The sequence below is a fragment of the Sebastes umbrosus genome, chromosome 14, assembly GCF_015220745.1.
Source record: "Sebastes umbrosus isolate fSebUmb1 chromosome 14, fSebUmb1.pri, whole genome shotgun sequence".
NCBI classification, from domain to species: domain Eukaryota; kingdom Metazoa; phylum Chordata; class Actinopteri; order Perciformes; family Sebastidae; genus Sebastes; species Sebastes umbrosus.
The window spans coordinates 7,489,698-7,505,078 of NC_051282.1; the positions used below are offsets into that span (position 1 = coordinate 7,489,698).

Here is a 15,381-nt window from a genome sequence, read left to right on the forward strand (position 1 = left end):
TAGGTATAGGCAGCATCATACAGAAGAGATAGTGTATGCACTGCCTCTGTCAGATCTATATTGTGTATGTTTGGGTTTTCTAAATCTGGGCATTTGTGCACAAGTCCGATTTCCATTACGAGTATTGTCATGAATGGATGTGCTGCTGATCTTAGGGTTCAGTTCCCATGTGGCCACCAATTATTTATGTGTTGCATAATGATCCCCTCTTGAATCAAGCCCATAAGAATTGAAGGTACATGATGTCACCTGCAGAGCTCCCTATGTTTAGATGCCTCTGCTGTTAATCTCAGTCTCATTTCAAATTTCAAGTGCTGCTATAAACCTACAAAATGAAATCGACCCTTTCACCTGTGGATGGTCTCACACAAGCATTAAAAACAGGAACTTTTTGGAGTGAAATCTATCCATTTCAGTTACCGGATTTGCTCACAATGGCACTTCCGTACAGGAAATTGTCATATTAGCTGTGTTGCATCATTTTTACTCTGTCTAGGTGTGTCTAGTTAGCAACCAAAGTAGCTTGAAGCTTCTAGCGGTGTTATGACTGGCACTAGCACTAGCATGCTTCGAGGGTAGATGCTAGAATAAAGTCACTGAACAAACCTGGCATACCGCGCAGGCGTCAACACTTGGGCTTCAACACGATTCAACAGACGTTTTTTGAACCCTGCTATAACGCAACGTTGTAGAGAATATATATGAGGCCAAATGCAGCAATAATCTACTTTATAATCTATTATACATGCAGACGTGACTCACCTTATAAGAAACAAGATGTAAGGAGAAAAATTAGCATTCTTTTAATTTATAGGCTATACTATTTTAGACTGGTCTCCCAAAAATTACATTACCATACAACATATTTTCTCCCAAATTGTGTTAGTTTTTGATGTATCACACATATATTTGATCAAAGCCTGTGTAAGTTCGCACAGGGAGGCGGTTTGGGTGGATGGATGAGTCAAACACGGGACTTTCACCCAGGACACCGTTGCTTGTCTCCCGTGTGACACCAAAATTAACATACAAATTTGAACCCAAACCATGACCTTTTACTAAAACTAACCAAGTAGTTTTGTTGCCTAAACCTTAATGTAATTGAGAATACAGTTTCAAAATGACAAAAGCGCCACAAGTGGTTAAAACAGTTTTACGTTTATATACATATGTAGAAATGTTGAAATTAAATGTAGTTTTGGTTCAGAAATGTCGAGATTCAACGTATTCGTGGTTTGCAGAAACGCACAATGCCAACATTTTATTCTGGCGACTGGGTCGACTATTTATACAAGCTACCAACCCAAACACAGCAATAATCTACTTTATAATTCATTATACATGGAGATGTGACTCACCCTAACTGTATAGGTAACAAAATGGTAAGGAGCAAAATGTTTTTCTTAATTATAATCTATACTATTGATATTTTATAATTCATACATGGAGACATCCTCTGAGTTGGCTGCCCTGCCATATAGTTGTTAAGAAAGAATAATTATATATTTTTTTCTTTTGAGAGAGAGAATGAAATAACAGTATACCAGTTTTGTTCTGTGACTACATTCTAGCATTTACCTGCTCCCAGCTGGCTGGCATGTTACCGTTTAGCTTGCCCAGCTACAGTAGTTCGCCAACTGAAGTAGCCCTTTGGGTAGTCATTATATCACCAAGCCTCCAGCACCGCCCATGAGCAGTAGGAACAACAATCATCCAAAGAAATAGGAACTGAACATGACTCAGGATAGACACACACATGCTTAAAGATAACGCATATTTACATGCAAGTGAATGTAGATGAGCCAACAGACGATGTGTGTACACAGGCTGTATGCAGATGAAAGCAGACGTTATATGCTCTGTTCTGTTATGCCTCACACTCACACACAGGTGTCTTTCACATGTCAACATGTATGACTGAGCTGCATGGTTGAATGCACTCTGTAGCATGACAGATTTTCATCTAAAGCTGTCTGTGAAGCTCCAAACTGGTGTGTGTGTGTGTGTAAAGCGTTTTGCTGGTGTTTGTGTGTGGTTATGTAACTGTTTCCTCTGTTACTGTTGTGTTTATGAATGCACAGATATTTTTCCCTCTCCCATACCCCCTAATTAGAATGATTACTTTGCATACAGCGGGGGAGAAGGATTAAAAAACACACCATAAAAGTCTCTTTCAACCTCTTCTCTTTTCTCTCTAACCACTCTCTCTTTCACTTTGTTATGTATCTCGGTGTACTTTTCTTAGCTCGATTTCAATAATACATCAAGAATATGCATATTTCAGTGGCTTTGTGCAGCGCACTCACTCGTGAGGCACGCTCGTCCTTGCACATGTATAGTATAGAAGAGCCCGTGCTGCAGCAGAGGGGGAAGCCCTGTGAAAGGGACACTCGCAGGGTCTCCCCCTCCTCACATACGTCAGCAGGGCTTAATTGGAAGACTCAAGTCCCCAGAGACAGGGGAAGAGAGAAATATGGGTGGGTGGATGGATAGATCCGTCGAGCTGAGATAGATCAGAGGTGCGGTAGAGCGGAGAGAAAAAGAGATAATGCTGAAACCTTTAAGAACCGCTCCTCGACTTTGTTGTTTTTATTCATTACTTTGGAGACGTCTTTTGATGTCTGTTGTGTTTCGGCCCTGCACATCTCGAGAGATCACACGTCAGTCAAACAGTGCATGACATGATTATCCTTGCAGTTTTCCGTCAAAGAAGTTTTTTTTTGTAGGTGCTGTGGTTTTTCTTTGTGTGTTCAGCCATTTCTGCCCCCGCTGCTCACACTACCCTTTAGCATTATGTAATGCAATATACATTTAATGATGTTAATGAAACTGAAACCAAACGTGATGCACCTAATATAATTAGATAGATTTACTTTTCTGAACTACATAGTGTGCTATATTGAAGATAAAGATTAAGATAAAGCTGATTTAAATTACTTCTCATCCCGTTAAATTGAACGCGTCTGATTGGATGTCTGGATTTTTCGATTTATATAGCATTTGAAATGAAAACCAATCTCTTTGTGTGTGTGTGTGGGTGTCCAACGGCTATCCTCTGTCCTCCCGTACTTCAAAAATCCCACCTAGTAGGAACGAGTAATGGTCGCTGATGAGAAGGAGATGAAAAAAAGCAGGAAGAAAAGGCTGGATGATGAAAGCGTGGGAGTCAGAGTGGAAGATGGGATGGAGGATGATGGGTTGGGGTGGGGGATGGGGAAGTGGTTGGGACAGCTAGGGAATGGAAGGCAGAGAGTGCAGGCTGGCGGAGGATTATTGATCATCTGTGGGAAGCACACGCAGTCCTATCGATTTAGACTGGTGGCAATATGTATTGTATAAATGAATTAAATAGGGTGTGTGAAGAGAGATGTTTTCTTCCCTTAAAGATATAACACAGTCTGTTATTTTATCTCCCTTGTGGTATTTGTTACCAAATGTATTGTGTACATAACATTGTCTTGAAATCAGCAGTAAAGTTGCAAGCTCAGGAGGGACTTTGTTGGGTAATAAAAGAGGAGCGAGCAGACAAAATCAGATATTTAGCTTCTCTGAGGCAGAATGTGCCGCTGAGGGGTTGAGCAAATTGAGCAGATTCAAACCAGGCTTTCAAGCTTTTGTACAAACAGCTGAGAGTGATGTGAAACCAGAGCCAACATTATAGCAAAAGCCTCATGGGAGCCATTTTGGGGCTAAGCCTACGGTAATGAGGAGGATATGAGCTCCAACTCTGTACGTGATGGAAAGGTATGGGGGGGGGAGACAGACAGGTGGGAGAGGAAGACAGGTGTCTCGCTTTTGCTCCCAGTTGAGAATAAATGGACACACACACAGATCATTTAACTCCTGTAATGACTTCAGCAGGTCCTCCTGATGGACATTACTTTAGATAATGTAATGTCCCATTCCACACTCAGATAACGGGAAAGCGTGATTCATCGCGGCTGAGGGCTCGTATAAACCCCATCTGTATTAATCGCAACACCCCCTTAGGAAGCCCTCGCTTTAGCGATGCTACATGACCGTCAAACTATCCTCCTTTCTAACAACTGCAGATTAAACTTAGTTCACCGCAGAACCCACAAGCGTCCCCTTTTGTCCCTTCAGTTTCACTACTTCAAACGACTCCTTAATTGGCTTTCGGGGACACGGCTCCGCTGCCAAGGGTCTTGAAGGAGAACACCAACCTTTTGGCGAATGATTATTTTTGATCGGCTTAGCCTTGTGCGACGAGAAGGTTGGCAGCGGCCCGGCGTTTGTGTGCCCAGCATTTATTCATTTATTGTTCCAGCGTAGCTGATGCTTTAGAGCGATCTGTGAACTGCATCAGACAGCTCTCGGGCAATGCCGTTCAATAAAAGGCTGAATTACTGGCAGCGTGTTTGCAACAAATCGTATCGCAGCATGTTACATTAATCAAAGAGCACAGTTGCAGACAGGTTGGTTGACTGAACTTTAAACTGCTGAGAGTCCGCCATCCTAAAAATCTTTGTAAACACGACTGCTGCTTTTGTTACGCGGGCTTTCAATGGACTGAGAGTTTTGAGCCATTTGGTGTCTTGACAAGGTGTTTAAGTTCTGGCGTTTCAAATTAGTGAAGATGGATTTGTGGCTTGGGGCGCTAACATTGCTACTTTGCCTTTGTTTTCAGTTGTATACAAGCACTATAAGTTACTGTGTTTGTAGTTTTGCATGTGCCACTGCAGCACACAACTATATAAACTGTATGGGCCTGACTGCTGCATCATTCTGTGGCTCCTTTAGATGGTAAAGCTAAAGGTTTCTGATCTCCAGGGGAATGACTTTACCGCAAAACTTCTTTAATTTAGTAATTTACTGCATGTTCAACTTAACATTTTATTTGATTCGTACAATAAAGTTAATCAAAATCACTCACATTATTGACCCAGTTTAATAAATAGCCATAGTTATCAGATAAGATGAGCATCCAAACTAGAAAATACAGTAAGTGGGCCACATACAGACATGAGGGCAAGGACAACAGGATCAGGAACAGTGTGTAGATTATAACTGTAATATCACTCTGTATGTATGCACACAGAGACTAAAGGATTACAGGGACAGACGCTAATATTTTTAAGCACTGGCCCCACAGGCCACCAAGCCCCTATCTGACTCACCGGATGTAGTTTGTGGTTATACAGTAAGTCTGTCATTGACCGCATATCTCACGCGGAATTCTCCTCCTCTTCTTCTATCTGCTCTATTTTGCAAGGTCACTAAAATAAGAATAGCTGGTCCACTTTAAAGGGGACATATCATGAAAAACTCACTTTTTCGGTGCTTGTGCACATACAGTACATAGTAACTGGAGTGCCTACCAACCCACAAACTGTGAAATAAGACAACCCAGTCAGTTTTTTGCGCCTAGATCAGAAAACGTGATTCAACAAGCCATTCAGATTTGGCTCCCCTTCCTATGTCACATGCAGGCTCATCATCGCCCTCAGCTTGGGAATTAGCTTTGCAAAGGTGCACCATATTTTTTCTCTCAAGCCAATCAGAGCAGACTGCTATAATGGAGCGTTTCAGACTGAGGGTGAATACAGGTATATTCAGACAAACAGTATGAGAAAAATAATGTGTTTTTTGAACATTAAAGCAAATAAACAAGTTCTAGTAGAAACCCAAAATACAAGTATGAACCTGAAAATGAGCATGATATGTTCCCTTTAAAGGTCAGTCCGCCTTAAGTGAGCCTGGATCGAAATTGTTGCTAACTTCAGGTTTAACCCCCTTCACTTTAATCAGCAGGTGGCAGGCAAGACACGGAAACTTGGCTTGGGTCTTGAGGAGTTGTAGCATTTATTCACCGACAAATAGCCTAAACTGCACACACATTGCACAGCTACTGTACATTCACCGCTATAATGTTACTGCTAACTTCATACTCACTGTCACACACACACGCGCTCTCTCTCTCGACCACGCACTCGCTAACGTTACGCCTTAAAGGGAGTTTGCTACTTGTATAACATATTGTAGTTTAAAAAACATCTTAACAATACATTTTAAACTCTTTTCCCCCGATGCTTAGGCCTGGCAGGGAGTCAATTTAAGCCCGGCGGACCGCTTGGTTTGCAGTACACTGGCGGGTGTTTGTGGAACTGTAACGTTGCGTTGGCGAAGGCTTGCAGTGGGGATTTTTTTCATTTTTATTTAACCTTTATTTAGACAGGTAATCTCATTTAGGCAAGCAGCCTCATTCTCGACCTGGTAACACTTGGTCTCACCTACAGGGGATATTTGGTGGCCACAGAGTAACTTTTTGTGGCCATCGGGCCATGGTTAGTGTCAAACCCTAGATTACGTCAGGCTGTTCGGAGATTGGCTTGCATAACCTTCCCTAAGCATAGTTTATTATGCTAACTATGTCACATGATGTACAGGAATGGTTGAGTAGCATCATCCAAAGTAAAAACGTTAACTTTATAATTAAATTTGTGAGCTGGTTTCAACATACACTACCTCTTAAAACTTGTTGTTTTATATTTTTATTCTTTATTGATACAAATTTAAACAGCTTCTAGCCTTATATAAACTCAGACTAATAGCCATGTTTTCCCACTGTCTGAATGAGTAACTATATAGGTATATATTTGTTCTGTGCAGTGGCTTCTGCTCCCTTTCTTTAGTATCCAGTGGGAACAAAAGAAGCACTGGTAGCTCAAAACACTTTTATTGGTTTTTCTGTGGTGGTATGGAGTGCCGGAGTGAGCGATCCACCAGGAACATCTGCCTTTGTTGCCCTGCCCAAATCTCACCACAAACTCTGTGTGTCTGAACGACATGCCACTTTTTCTGCGACCACGCTTGACTGATGGGATTCCCGTCCAATCAGCTGTCAGATCTAAATGAACCCTGAGGGATTTGATTCCAGAGGGGAGCTTTTGAATCTCTCTCATTCCCTCCATCCAGATATCAATTAGTGTCAAGTTTCTGGCAGGTTCCTCTTATGGGGTTGATGTCAGCAGGGTTTAACAGCATGGGCCCGACAGTGAGGCTGCTCAGGATCCAAATGTACAGCATTAAACTCTGACCCAGCATAAACCTCCGTCCAACACCCTTCTTCTTCGTCTTCTTCACTGCCTCTCTCTTCCTCCATCTCTCCGTTTCGTTTTCTCTCACTAAAACACTCTTCATTAAATATAGTGTATGTATTTGTGATCAATCATCCAGGCAGCATGGGAGTTTAAATTGATTGTCAGGATCAAATTGCCTATAAAGACGTTGACGTGGCACAGAATCAGCAGCAGTTGCCTGATTGAATACAGGTACTGAACCGTGGCGAGTATGCTGAATAAAATATTAAGGATAATGTTGATTATAAGTAAATGCATAAACAAGCACTTTTTAAAAAAGCCAACTTTTCAGTTTACCAAATCCAAGATTGGGAGCATTTCTATTGCCTCCACACGGCTCTCAACATGACAACAGCTGAGCCGGCAGTGCTAACAGCGCTAACAGTAAAAACAAAGGCAACACTGCTGTCAGAGCTAACAATGTTAACCTGGGGGGGAACCAGAGGGTGGGTGCTACGCCTCCGCGACAGCGCCGTCGGTCAGGAAGACGTTATCAGCTGTAACCGCCGTATGAGTAAAGTGCAGTGCAGTGGCCATTAGCTAGCCAGTGGGGCACGCTCACATACACGAACATGCACTAAAAGCATGAGCAACTGGCCTGGCAATGTCAACAAAACACGGAGAAGCTCTGATTACAACACACACAGAGGGAGAGCAATTTCATTCTCTGCTCAGGTAGACATTACTCCTCTATATCTTTACATAGCAAATAGTTATAATAATAAATAAGTACATAAACTAAGTAAAACTGGTCTCGAACACAGGCCTTCTGGTTGAAAGTTGATTTTATTCTACGTCACTATCGCTGAGAGTAGCATATTTACACGGATGCATTTACATTGCAGTCAGTACAGACTACATGACGTACAAATGACACGCCAAAAGCAAAAACGGCGTTCTTATTGCATGCAAAATACCTTGTGCATAATTATGTCATTCATACGCCTTTTCGGGCGAACATGTTGTGAGTGTGGCTTTCCTATTTTTTGTTTGTTTGTTGATGTCTGTAAGCCAGCACCTCACTAGAATAGGTGTGCGTTTTCCCTCAGTTTTTTTTTTAGTTTGCTAAAATTAAATTAAATTGTGTAGTTTAACACATGAAGAGTCTCAAGTTGGCTCCCCATTTATGCTGCTCACCGGGCACATATGCCACAAAAAGCTTTTCAGGCTTCTGTGCTTTTTGCACCCATCCAGTACTTTTCTGGCTGAGCCAGGTGACTTCCTGCTGACTCCCCTCACACATTAATCCCAGATAGGATAAACTGATTCTGGACCGGGTCAGCTTCGAAGATATCATAAGCTACTGGAGTCCACTGGCACAGCAGTCTGGCTCCTAAATGGATAAACCCAAATCTGGTGAAATTAAATTAAATGAACTGGATCTCTTTTCAAAGTGGCTCACCCCAATTATATGGATTTATTTGTGTATTTGCATCTGTATATTGTCACTTGTAGTGCTTCTGTTTTGGTTACCTGCCTGGGGACTACGGAGGTAAATTAGCATTCTTGCCAACATCTTGTATTTTATACTGATGTTCATTAACATAATCTGTCCCTATCAAACATACAAACAAATGAAATTAATAAAACATATAGCTATATCTCACCAAACTCTAATCAATTCAGCTCAGTCACAATGAAAGGATTTACTAATACGGCTCTTTTGAGACTTTTATTTTTATTGCATTGATAATATAAAGAGTCATTTTGAGCATTTGATTGTATTCTTTTTTTTGTGTATGGGGGAAAAGTGTTCTGGGGTCAGTGGGCGTCATGTATCCTGCAGTTACAACTGTGGCCGCCGCTCAAAATCGCCTTTCAGCCCAGTTTGCAGAAATCCTTTTTTAGTTTTTGCCCCTGTCTGTGGCACATCTTAAAGCTGCAGTGGGTAGAAATGGAGCAAATATGATGAAAAAAGTTATTTTTATAAAACAGTCACTTTATCCTGACAGTAGTGCATGAGACAGGTAATCTGTGAAAAAATCATGTGTCTCTGTGTCCTCCGGTGCTCCTAATGGCATCTGCAAGATTTCACAGACCGGAGGAAAACAACCAATCAGAGCTGATCTGGAGCCTTGCCGTCTCTGAACTCCGATCAAACGGTCAAACCAGGCAGCGCTGATCAAATATTAATCAATATTCTGTTACTGTATTAACTATTTCTCACCTCAAATGTTTTCAGAAACATATTGTAGTGTACTGTTTAGCTGTAAAATGAGAAAGATTGTGACCCAGGGCAACCATGTTGAGATCTGTTTAGGTAATATATAGCCCCGCCCACCAGCCGGAGCACAGCCAATAGGAACGCTCAATAGAAACGCTCTCTCTGAAATTACCTGTGATCGGCCAAAATCAAACGTCACCGGCTAGATTTTTTAAAGCCTGAAAAACAGAGCCATGAGGAGGTGCAGAAGTCTCTCAGAACACTTGATTTATAATATGCTGAAAGGTTATCATGGAATTTTTGCCCAATGATGCCAAAAATATTCTGCCTACTGAAGCTTTAAGGTGTAGGCGGAAACCCAAAACCATCTATTCAGCCCAACAGTTAAACAATTAACCTCAGGGGGAAATATTTATAATAATACATTTTATTACTCAAAACATAGGAGCTCTAGACACAATTAATCTCCCTTATTAGCTCCCTATAGTGTTTTCTATACAGAATCCCTTTGTTACTATGGCTACACATTAAAGGAATATAATGGAATAAACTAATAAATGAACTAAAATAATAACAACAATAAGGCTTTCCTTGTGTTTCTCTATTGCTTCCACCCACGGAAGGTATATGAGGCTGCCTAATACATTTTTCATCCCATTTCCATTATCTACTGCTGACTGCATGGTGATGCATGAAGCACCGTGTGTGTGTGTGTGTGTGTGTGTGTGTGTGTGTGTGTGTGTGGCTCCCACTGTGTGCGCTACAGTACGTCCCTATTAGCCCGGCATCACGTCACGTGTCAGGACTCCCGAGGTCCTGGGCCAAGTTCCTCCGTGTCAGATCATCCACGGAGCTTCAGCACACACACACACAAACACACACACGCGCGCACACAGAGCACAGCGACCCTCCTCCTGCGCGCATCTCCGCTCCACGCTGCGTAAAACCAACACCTCGGCGAGGATGGACGGATGGATGGACGCGTGGATGTGGATAGATGGAACCGAATGAAGAATACTTCCAGTGATTTTTTTTCTCTTTTTTCTTTATTATTATAACGACTCTCTCGGATTAACCTTTTTAATCTGTGAAAAGCAAAAAGAAGTAAAGGATTTGAGGAGAGGGGAAGGAAGGAAAGGAAAGGAAAGGAAAGCTCCGGGTTGCTGAGGAAAGGCTGGGTGCGTCTGGAAACACGGAAAGTCACGGATCATGCTTATGGGAACTTCCGATTCCGTCTCGATAAGGTATTTTATGAAAAGAATAAAGTTGTTCTGTTTTACTGTGATGTTTTAATTCCCCGTCGAGTCCAGGATGGAGTCCACTTTTTAAATGGCGAGGAAACCAAAACAGGTGACGCTCCATTCTCTCTCGTTTCCTTTGACACCGTTTGAAATGCAGTAAGTGCTTTTTTTTTTTTTTAACAACATCTAACCAAGTTAGATCATGTTTTCTATCTTTAATTGTCACACATTCCCTTCATTAACTGTCTGGAGCGTCAGATGCGCTTTTCTCACATAAGCAGCCAAACGATGGACACACAACAAAGCCCATTAAAAAAAAAGCCCTTAAAAGAGAAAAGTCTGTTAGCTGGATTATGATGACTAATGTTTGTTTCTCGATGTTATTGTACTTAAATATAATAATAATAATCAGGATTAGTGTGGCATTTATTGTGTGTGTTTTTTTGTCTTTCTTTTTGCGCATTCCCTGCCCACCATTGCGTGGTGTGGGCTAAAAAACCTCCAGTATAGACCAGAGACAGAGCAGTCCATCTGTTCAATCACATAGCAACAGGAAGGAAGAGCGAGGGAGAGTACAAAAAAACAAAAAAATCCCCACTATTTCTCACAATATCACAATATGATTCTGTGGCACTGATTTATAGTTTATTACTTGGATACATATTTGGGTTTATGGTGTCACTGAAACAGCAGATAATTGAAGATAATTGTCTGTCTATGTGTATTGCATTAATTGATCTCTTATATCATAATTCACACAATATGCACTTGATGTTCCAGCAAAGATTTCTTAGTTTTGTGTGATCATTTCTAGTTAATTTTGAACTGGCTAGTGAGACAGAAAGAGGAAATGTTTGATATAAATGCTCATGGAAAGCATCAAGCGCTGCCAGGTTAGTAAACGAATATTGATAAACTGTGTCTATAATTGATTGGAAGCAAGTACTTTTGTTGCCGAGGGGATTGTGGAGGAAACCGTCTGAGTGTTTGCTTGGCTCATTATGTGATTTGTCTCCAATTGCTCTTTGCTAAGTTGATCTCTCTCTTCCGCCCTTTTCCTCTCCTCTGTCACCGTTTCTCTACATCTTCTTCTCCAAATGTTCTTTCACTCCTCTCCGTCTCTGCATCTCCTTCTCCAAATGTTCTTTCACTCCTCTCCGTCTCTGCATCCTCTTCTCCAAATGTTCTTTTCTCCTCTCCGTCTCTGCCTCTCTCATCGCACCCGTCGTTTCCACACCTCCCACTAACCCGTCTCCCTCTGACCTCCCCCCCCTAGAGTGGCTCTGCCTGATGCTCTATCATGACTGATGGCGAGGGGAGAGTGCGCTTTCAGTACGCAGAGTGCCCGGAGGGGCAGGAGGAGTCGCGGGAGGAGGTGAGGCTCGCCATACCACCGTCGCCCTACAGGAACGACGCCCCGGGTCACGATGTTGACCCTGGAGGAATCCATGATGATGAGGAGGAGGAAGAGGAGGAGGAGGAGGTGGAAACAAGGAGGAGGGGGAGTGGTCGGGGCGACGGAGCAGAATGGAGTCCCGAGGTTCAGGAGCACGAAGACCAGGAACCGGAACTGGAAGTGGAAGTCGGACCGACGTTGGGAGTTCGCATCAGGGCTCCTATTCGGGATCCAGACTGCGTGTCCGAGGAAGAGGAGCAGCAGCCGTACCCTTTGCTGGCCCCCGTGGCCTTCTTCTGCTTAAAGCAGACGACAAGGCCTCGCAACTGGTGTCTCCGCGTCGTCTGTAACCCATATCCTTTCATTCATATGCTGGAAACATAATTCTGTCTGGCGCCTGGTAAGAACCAAATATGTCCTCGCTTCCTGCATGTGTGAGTATTTGCCAAGCTTTACACATGTCCCTTCAATACAAGGTATGTGATTCATATGCTTTCTAGGTCCAAAACATGATGCTGTTGAGAATGGGTGCAGCTTTCTAAAATGCTATCCATGTAAATGTAGCAACTTGCTGGCTCCTATGAGACTAAAGGAGCACTAGAGGAGCAGGCTCCACACTGTCCAGATTTGACAGGTCATTTGTCCAAACGGTGGGGTTGATTCTCCTCAAGATGCCTTAGTTTGGGCATATGAGACGAGATGAGTAATGAAGTGTATGGCTGTACATGCAGGAATGACCGGTCTTGCTGCAGTTGTCTTGAGCTCGTCTTCATTTGGGGAAAATGTTACTTTTGCTGAGTTTCTCTCTCCTGCGCTGACTTGAGATTTGGATGGTTTTAAACTTGTGTACTGATCGGTTCTTTTCTGTATGACTATAAAGAGGGTAATAGGCACCAAATCCAAGTGCAGTAAGTTGCTCATTCTCTTGGCCTAACCACATTGGTGTGACGGGGTTAAAGAGGCAGCGTGACCTCTTTAAGAGCCACTATCAGAGCTTTTAGGCTGCCAAAAGTACACTCACATACACATTAAAGCAAAATTAGCTTTAATTTTACCACTTCAGTGTTTTTGACAGCATTTTTTAAGACATGTTTCCCGAATGTCTATTCCATTCTGCAGGGAATCCCAACACAGTGGCGCAATGCTCTTTTCTACATTTAGTAACATCTTTCCACTGATTATGTACCGTATGTATCTATTTCAGCTGTCCTACTTTTTACTTGGCATCGTTTCTTTACTTTCATTCTTGTTTTGGTATACTCTACCTGGGTTTATCTTCAGTGTAGATGCTGGGTAACATCACTCGAGTTTGTTTTTGGATCAAATTCAACTATAATTCAGAGCTATCTGCTCCGTGTGATTAGAGTTACCCATCATAAATCACACTGTACAGATTAAATACCATCTTTGAGATGACAGTATCCCTCTGCTTACATTTCCCGGCAGCCATTTTGTGCTAAAAAAATCATTCATTTTAGTGCGGGGATGCCAAATAGTCCAAGCGAAATCAGCTTTTAGCCGCTCACGTCTGTTTTAGCATCTATTATTACCCCTCAGCTGAACATCCTGCCTGGATAATTTTCATCTGTGGGATGTTTTAACACACTGGAGCAAAAAAGAACAGAGTGTGCATCCAAATCCAAACGCCATGAAAAGAATTTGAAGATGAACCACTGCAATATTCTTTCATTCCTGATGCGGTGCAGTGGGGGTGGTGTAAAAACAAAAATCAGGACCTGAGTCGTATTTATTTGCTAAGTGCATTCCTGTGTACCTGGAATCTCCAAGGTAGATATAAAAACAACAACTAAATTATAAAATACAGACTAGACTTCTTCTTTCATATCTCCCCTTTGTTTTCTAGTGTTGTGGGTAGGTTATCGCTGCTGTAGACTCTGACTGACTGCATCCACACATGATTTTGTAACAGCACTGCATGACAGTTTGGTATCTTGTGTGTGTTTGAACAAGCTTATGGCAGCTTGGAGATGGAAGTGTGTCTTTTGGAGAGGAATCTTGACAAAGTGTTTGATGTTGGAGATAGATGCTGTAGACAGGTAGATAAACCGTTAGATCCATATTCGCTGTTGTTTCAGGAGTACGTACAGTAGCTGCAGAGCTGCATGTAAACATTTATTTACTTCTGCTCTAGGAAGGGGAGTGTATGATTCATACCCCAATCAGACCGACACTGTGACGCGGGTTTGTCCACGTCGATGGTCTGTCTGAACGGGTCAATGCGCGTTTAGCCAACTCTCCTTCAACACATTTGAATATGAATATGGATCTGATGCTACAAGGCCTTGGTGAACTGCTCTTTCTGTCAGGGATGGGAATTGATTTGCTCTATATGATATCCAGAGCATTAATATAGCAACAAACAACTATTGTCTATGTAAAGATATAGATGAGTAATGTCTACCTGAGCAGAGAATGAAGTCACTCTCCCTCTGTGTGTGATTGTAATCAGAGCTTCTCCGTGCTTTGTTGACATCGACGGGCCGGGTACACTTGTTTTAGGTGCATGTGAGCGTGCCCCGTTGGCTAGCTCACGGCTGCCGCTATGTACTGTGCTCATACGGCGGTTATAGCTGATGACGTCGTCCCGACTGATGCCATCGTCGCAGAAGCATAGCGCCCACCCTCTTGTTCCCCCTCAGGTTAACACCGTTAGCTCTGTCAGCACTTTTGCCTTGTTTTCACTGTTAGCGCTAGAAAATTACATCATCACGACTTTCGCGTTATGAGTGAGATGCTCCGCAAGTTGTCGCAGAGCTTGGTCGTGTACCTCTGAAGTTTTGCAACTACGCGCCCACTGCGCGCGCTGCGTCTTTCATTTCAACATGGACACCTTCGAGGGAAGACTGGCCGAGCAGACATCTCTACAACTGTTCATTGAGAGACCACAGGGACAGTCACATGTCATTAAATACTTGGAAATAAAAAGGGAACACACTGGAGAAAGAAGCCGCAGGCTGTGAAAGAATACGAGAAATCGTTTTTAGTAAAAGCTAAATAAAAGGTCTCATGCAAAGAGCGGCGACCCGAGGGGAAGCACCGAGAGACAGAAAGTAAACTTTGACTTGGAGGTAAGCGACAGTAATAATAACAGTACAAAAATGCAATGTTTGGCGGTACGTTCTGTACGTCGGTGTTTAGTGTTTACTACTGTTGTCAGGCAGCCTACTTTCCTTTCCGGTAACACTCGTTAACTTATTGCTTATCCACAGAATATATTGCTTTTACGCCTCCTCCCCGGCGTTTTGGACCAACGAATAATGCATTAAGCATAAACGCCTCTGTACATGCTTGTGTTGCGCACGCCATCTACGGAGGCCCGCGCCACAGTGTCTTGCGGGAGTATAAACAAAGCTTTAGTTGTGGCCATGAGAGCTGTGTGGAGGCCAATGTTGCATTTAGCACCTTTAATAATACGTGCATCTCCAATATGAAAATATTATCTGAGTGATCATGTTCTCC

General features: G+C 42.6%; 1 protein-coding gene across 9 annotated transcripts in view; it reads left to right on the forward strand.

Annotated features, from left to right (window-relative positions):
- Positions 1 to 10,095: 10,095 nt before the first annotated feature.
- The window catches only part of cacna1ha (calcium channel, voltage-dependent, T type, alpha 1H subunit a), a 144,800-nt gene continuing 139,514 nt past the window's right edge, over positions 10,096 to 15,381 (forward strand). For 7 of the 9 annotated variants that reach the window (XR_005209914.1, XM_037792351.1, XM_037792355.1 and 4 more), the window contains exons 1-2: positions 10,097 to 10,508; positions 11,782 to 12,254. Coding sequence is in view for 8 of the 9 variants with exons in the window: in XM_037792351.1 (XP_037648279.1) it covers positions 11,806 to 12,254 (449 nt within the window). In the remaining variant the exon portion in view is untranslated. Of the gene's footprint in view, positions 10,509 to 11,781; positions 12,255 to 15,381 lie in introns of all 9 variants that reach the window. The other 2 variants (XM_037792352.1, XM_037792354.1) reach the window with 2 other exon arrangements.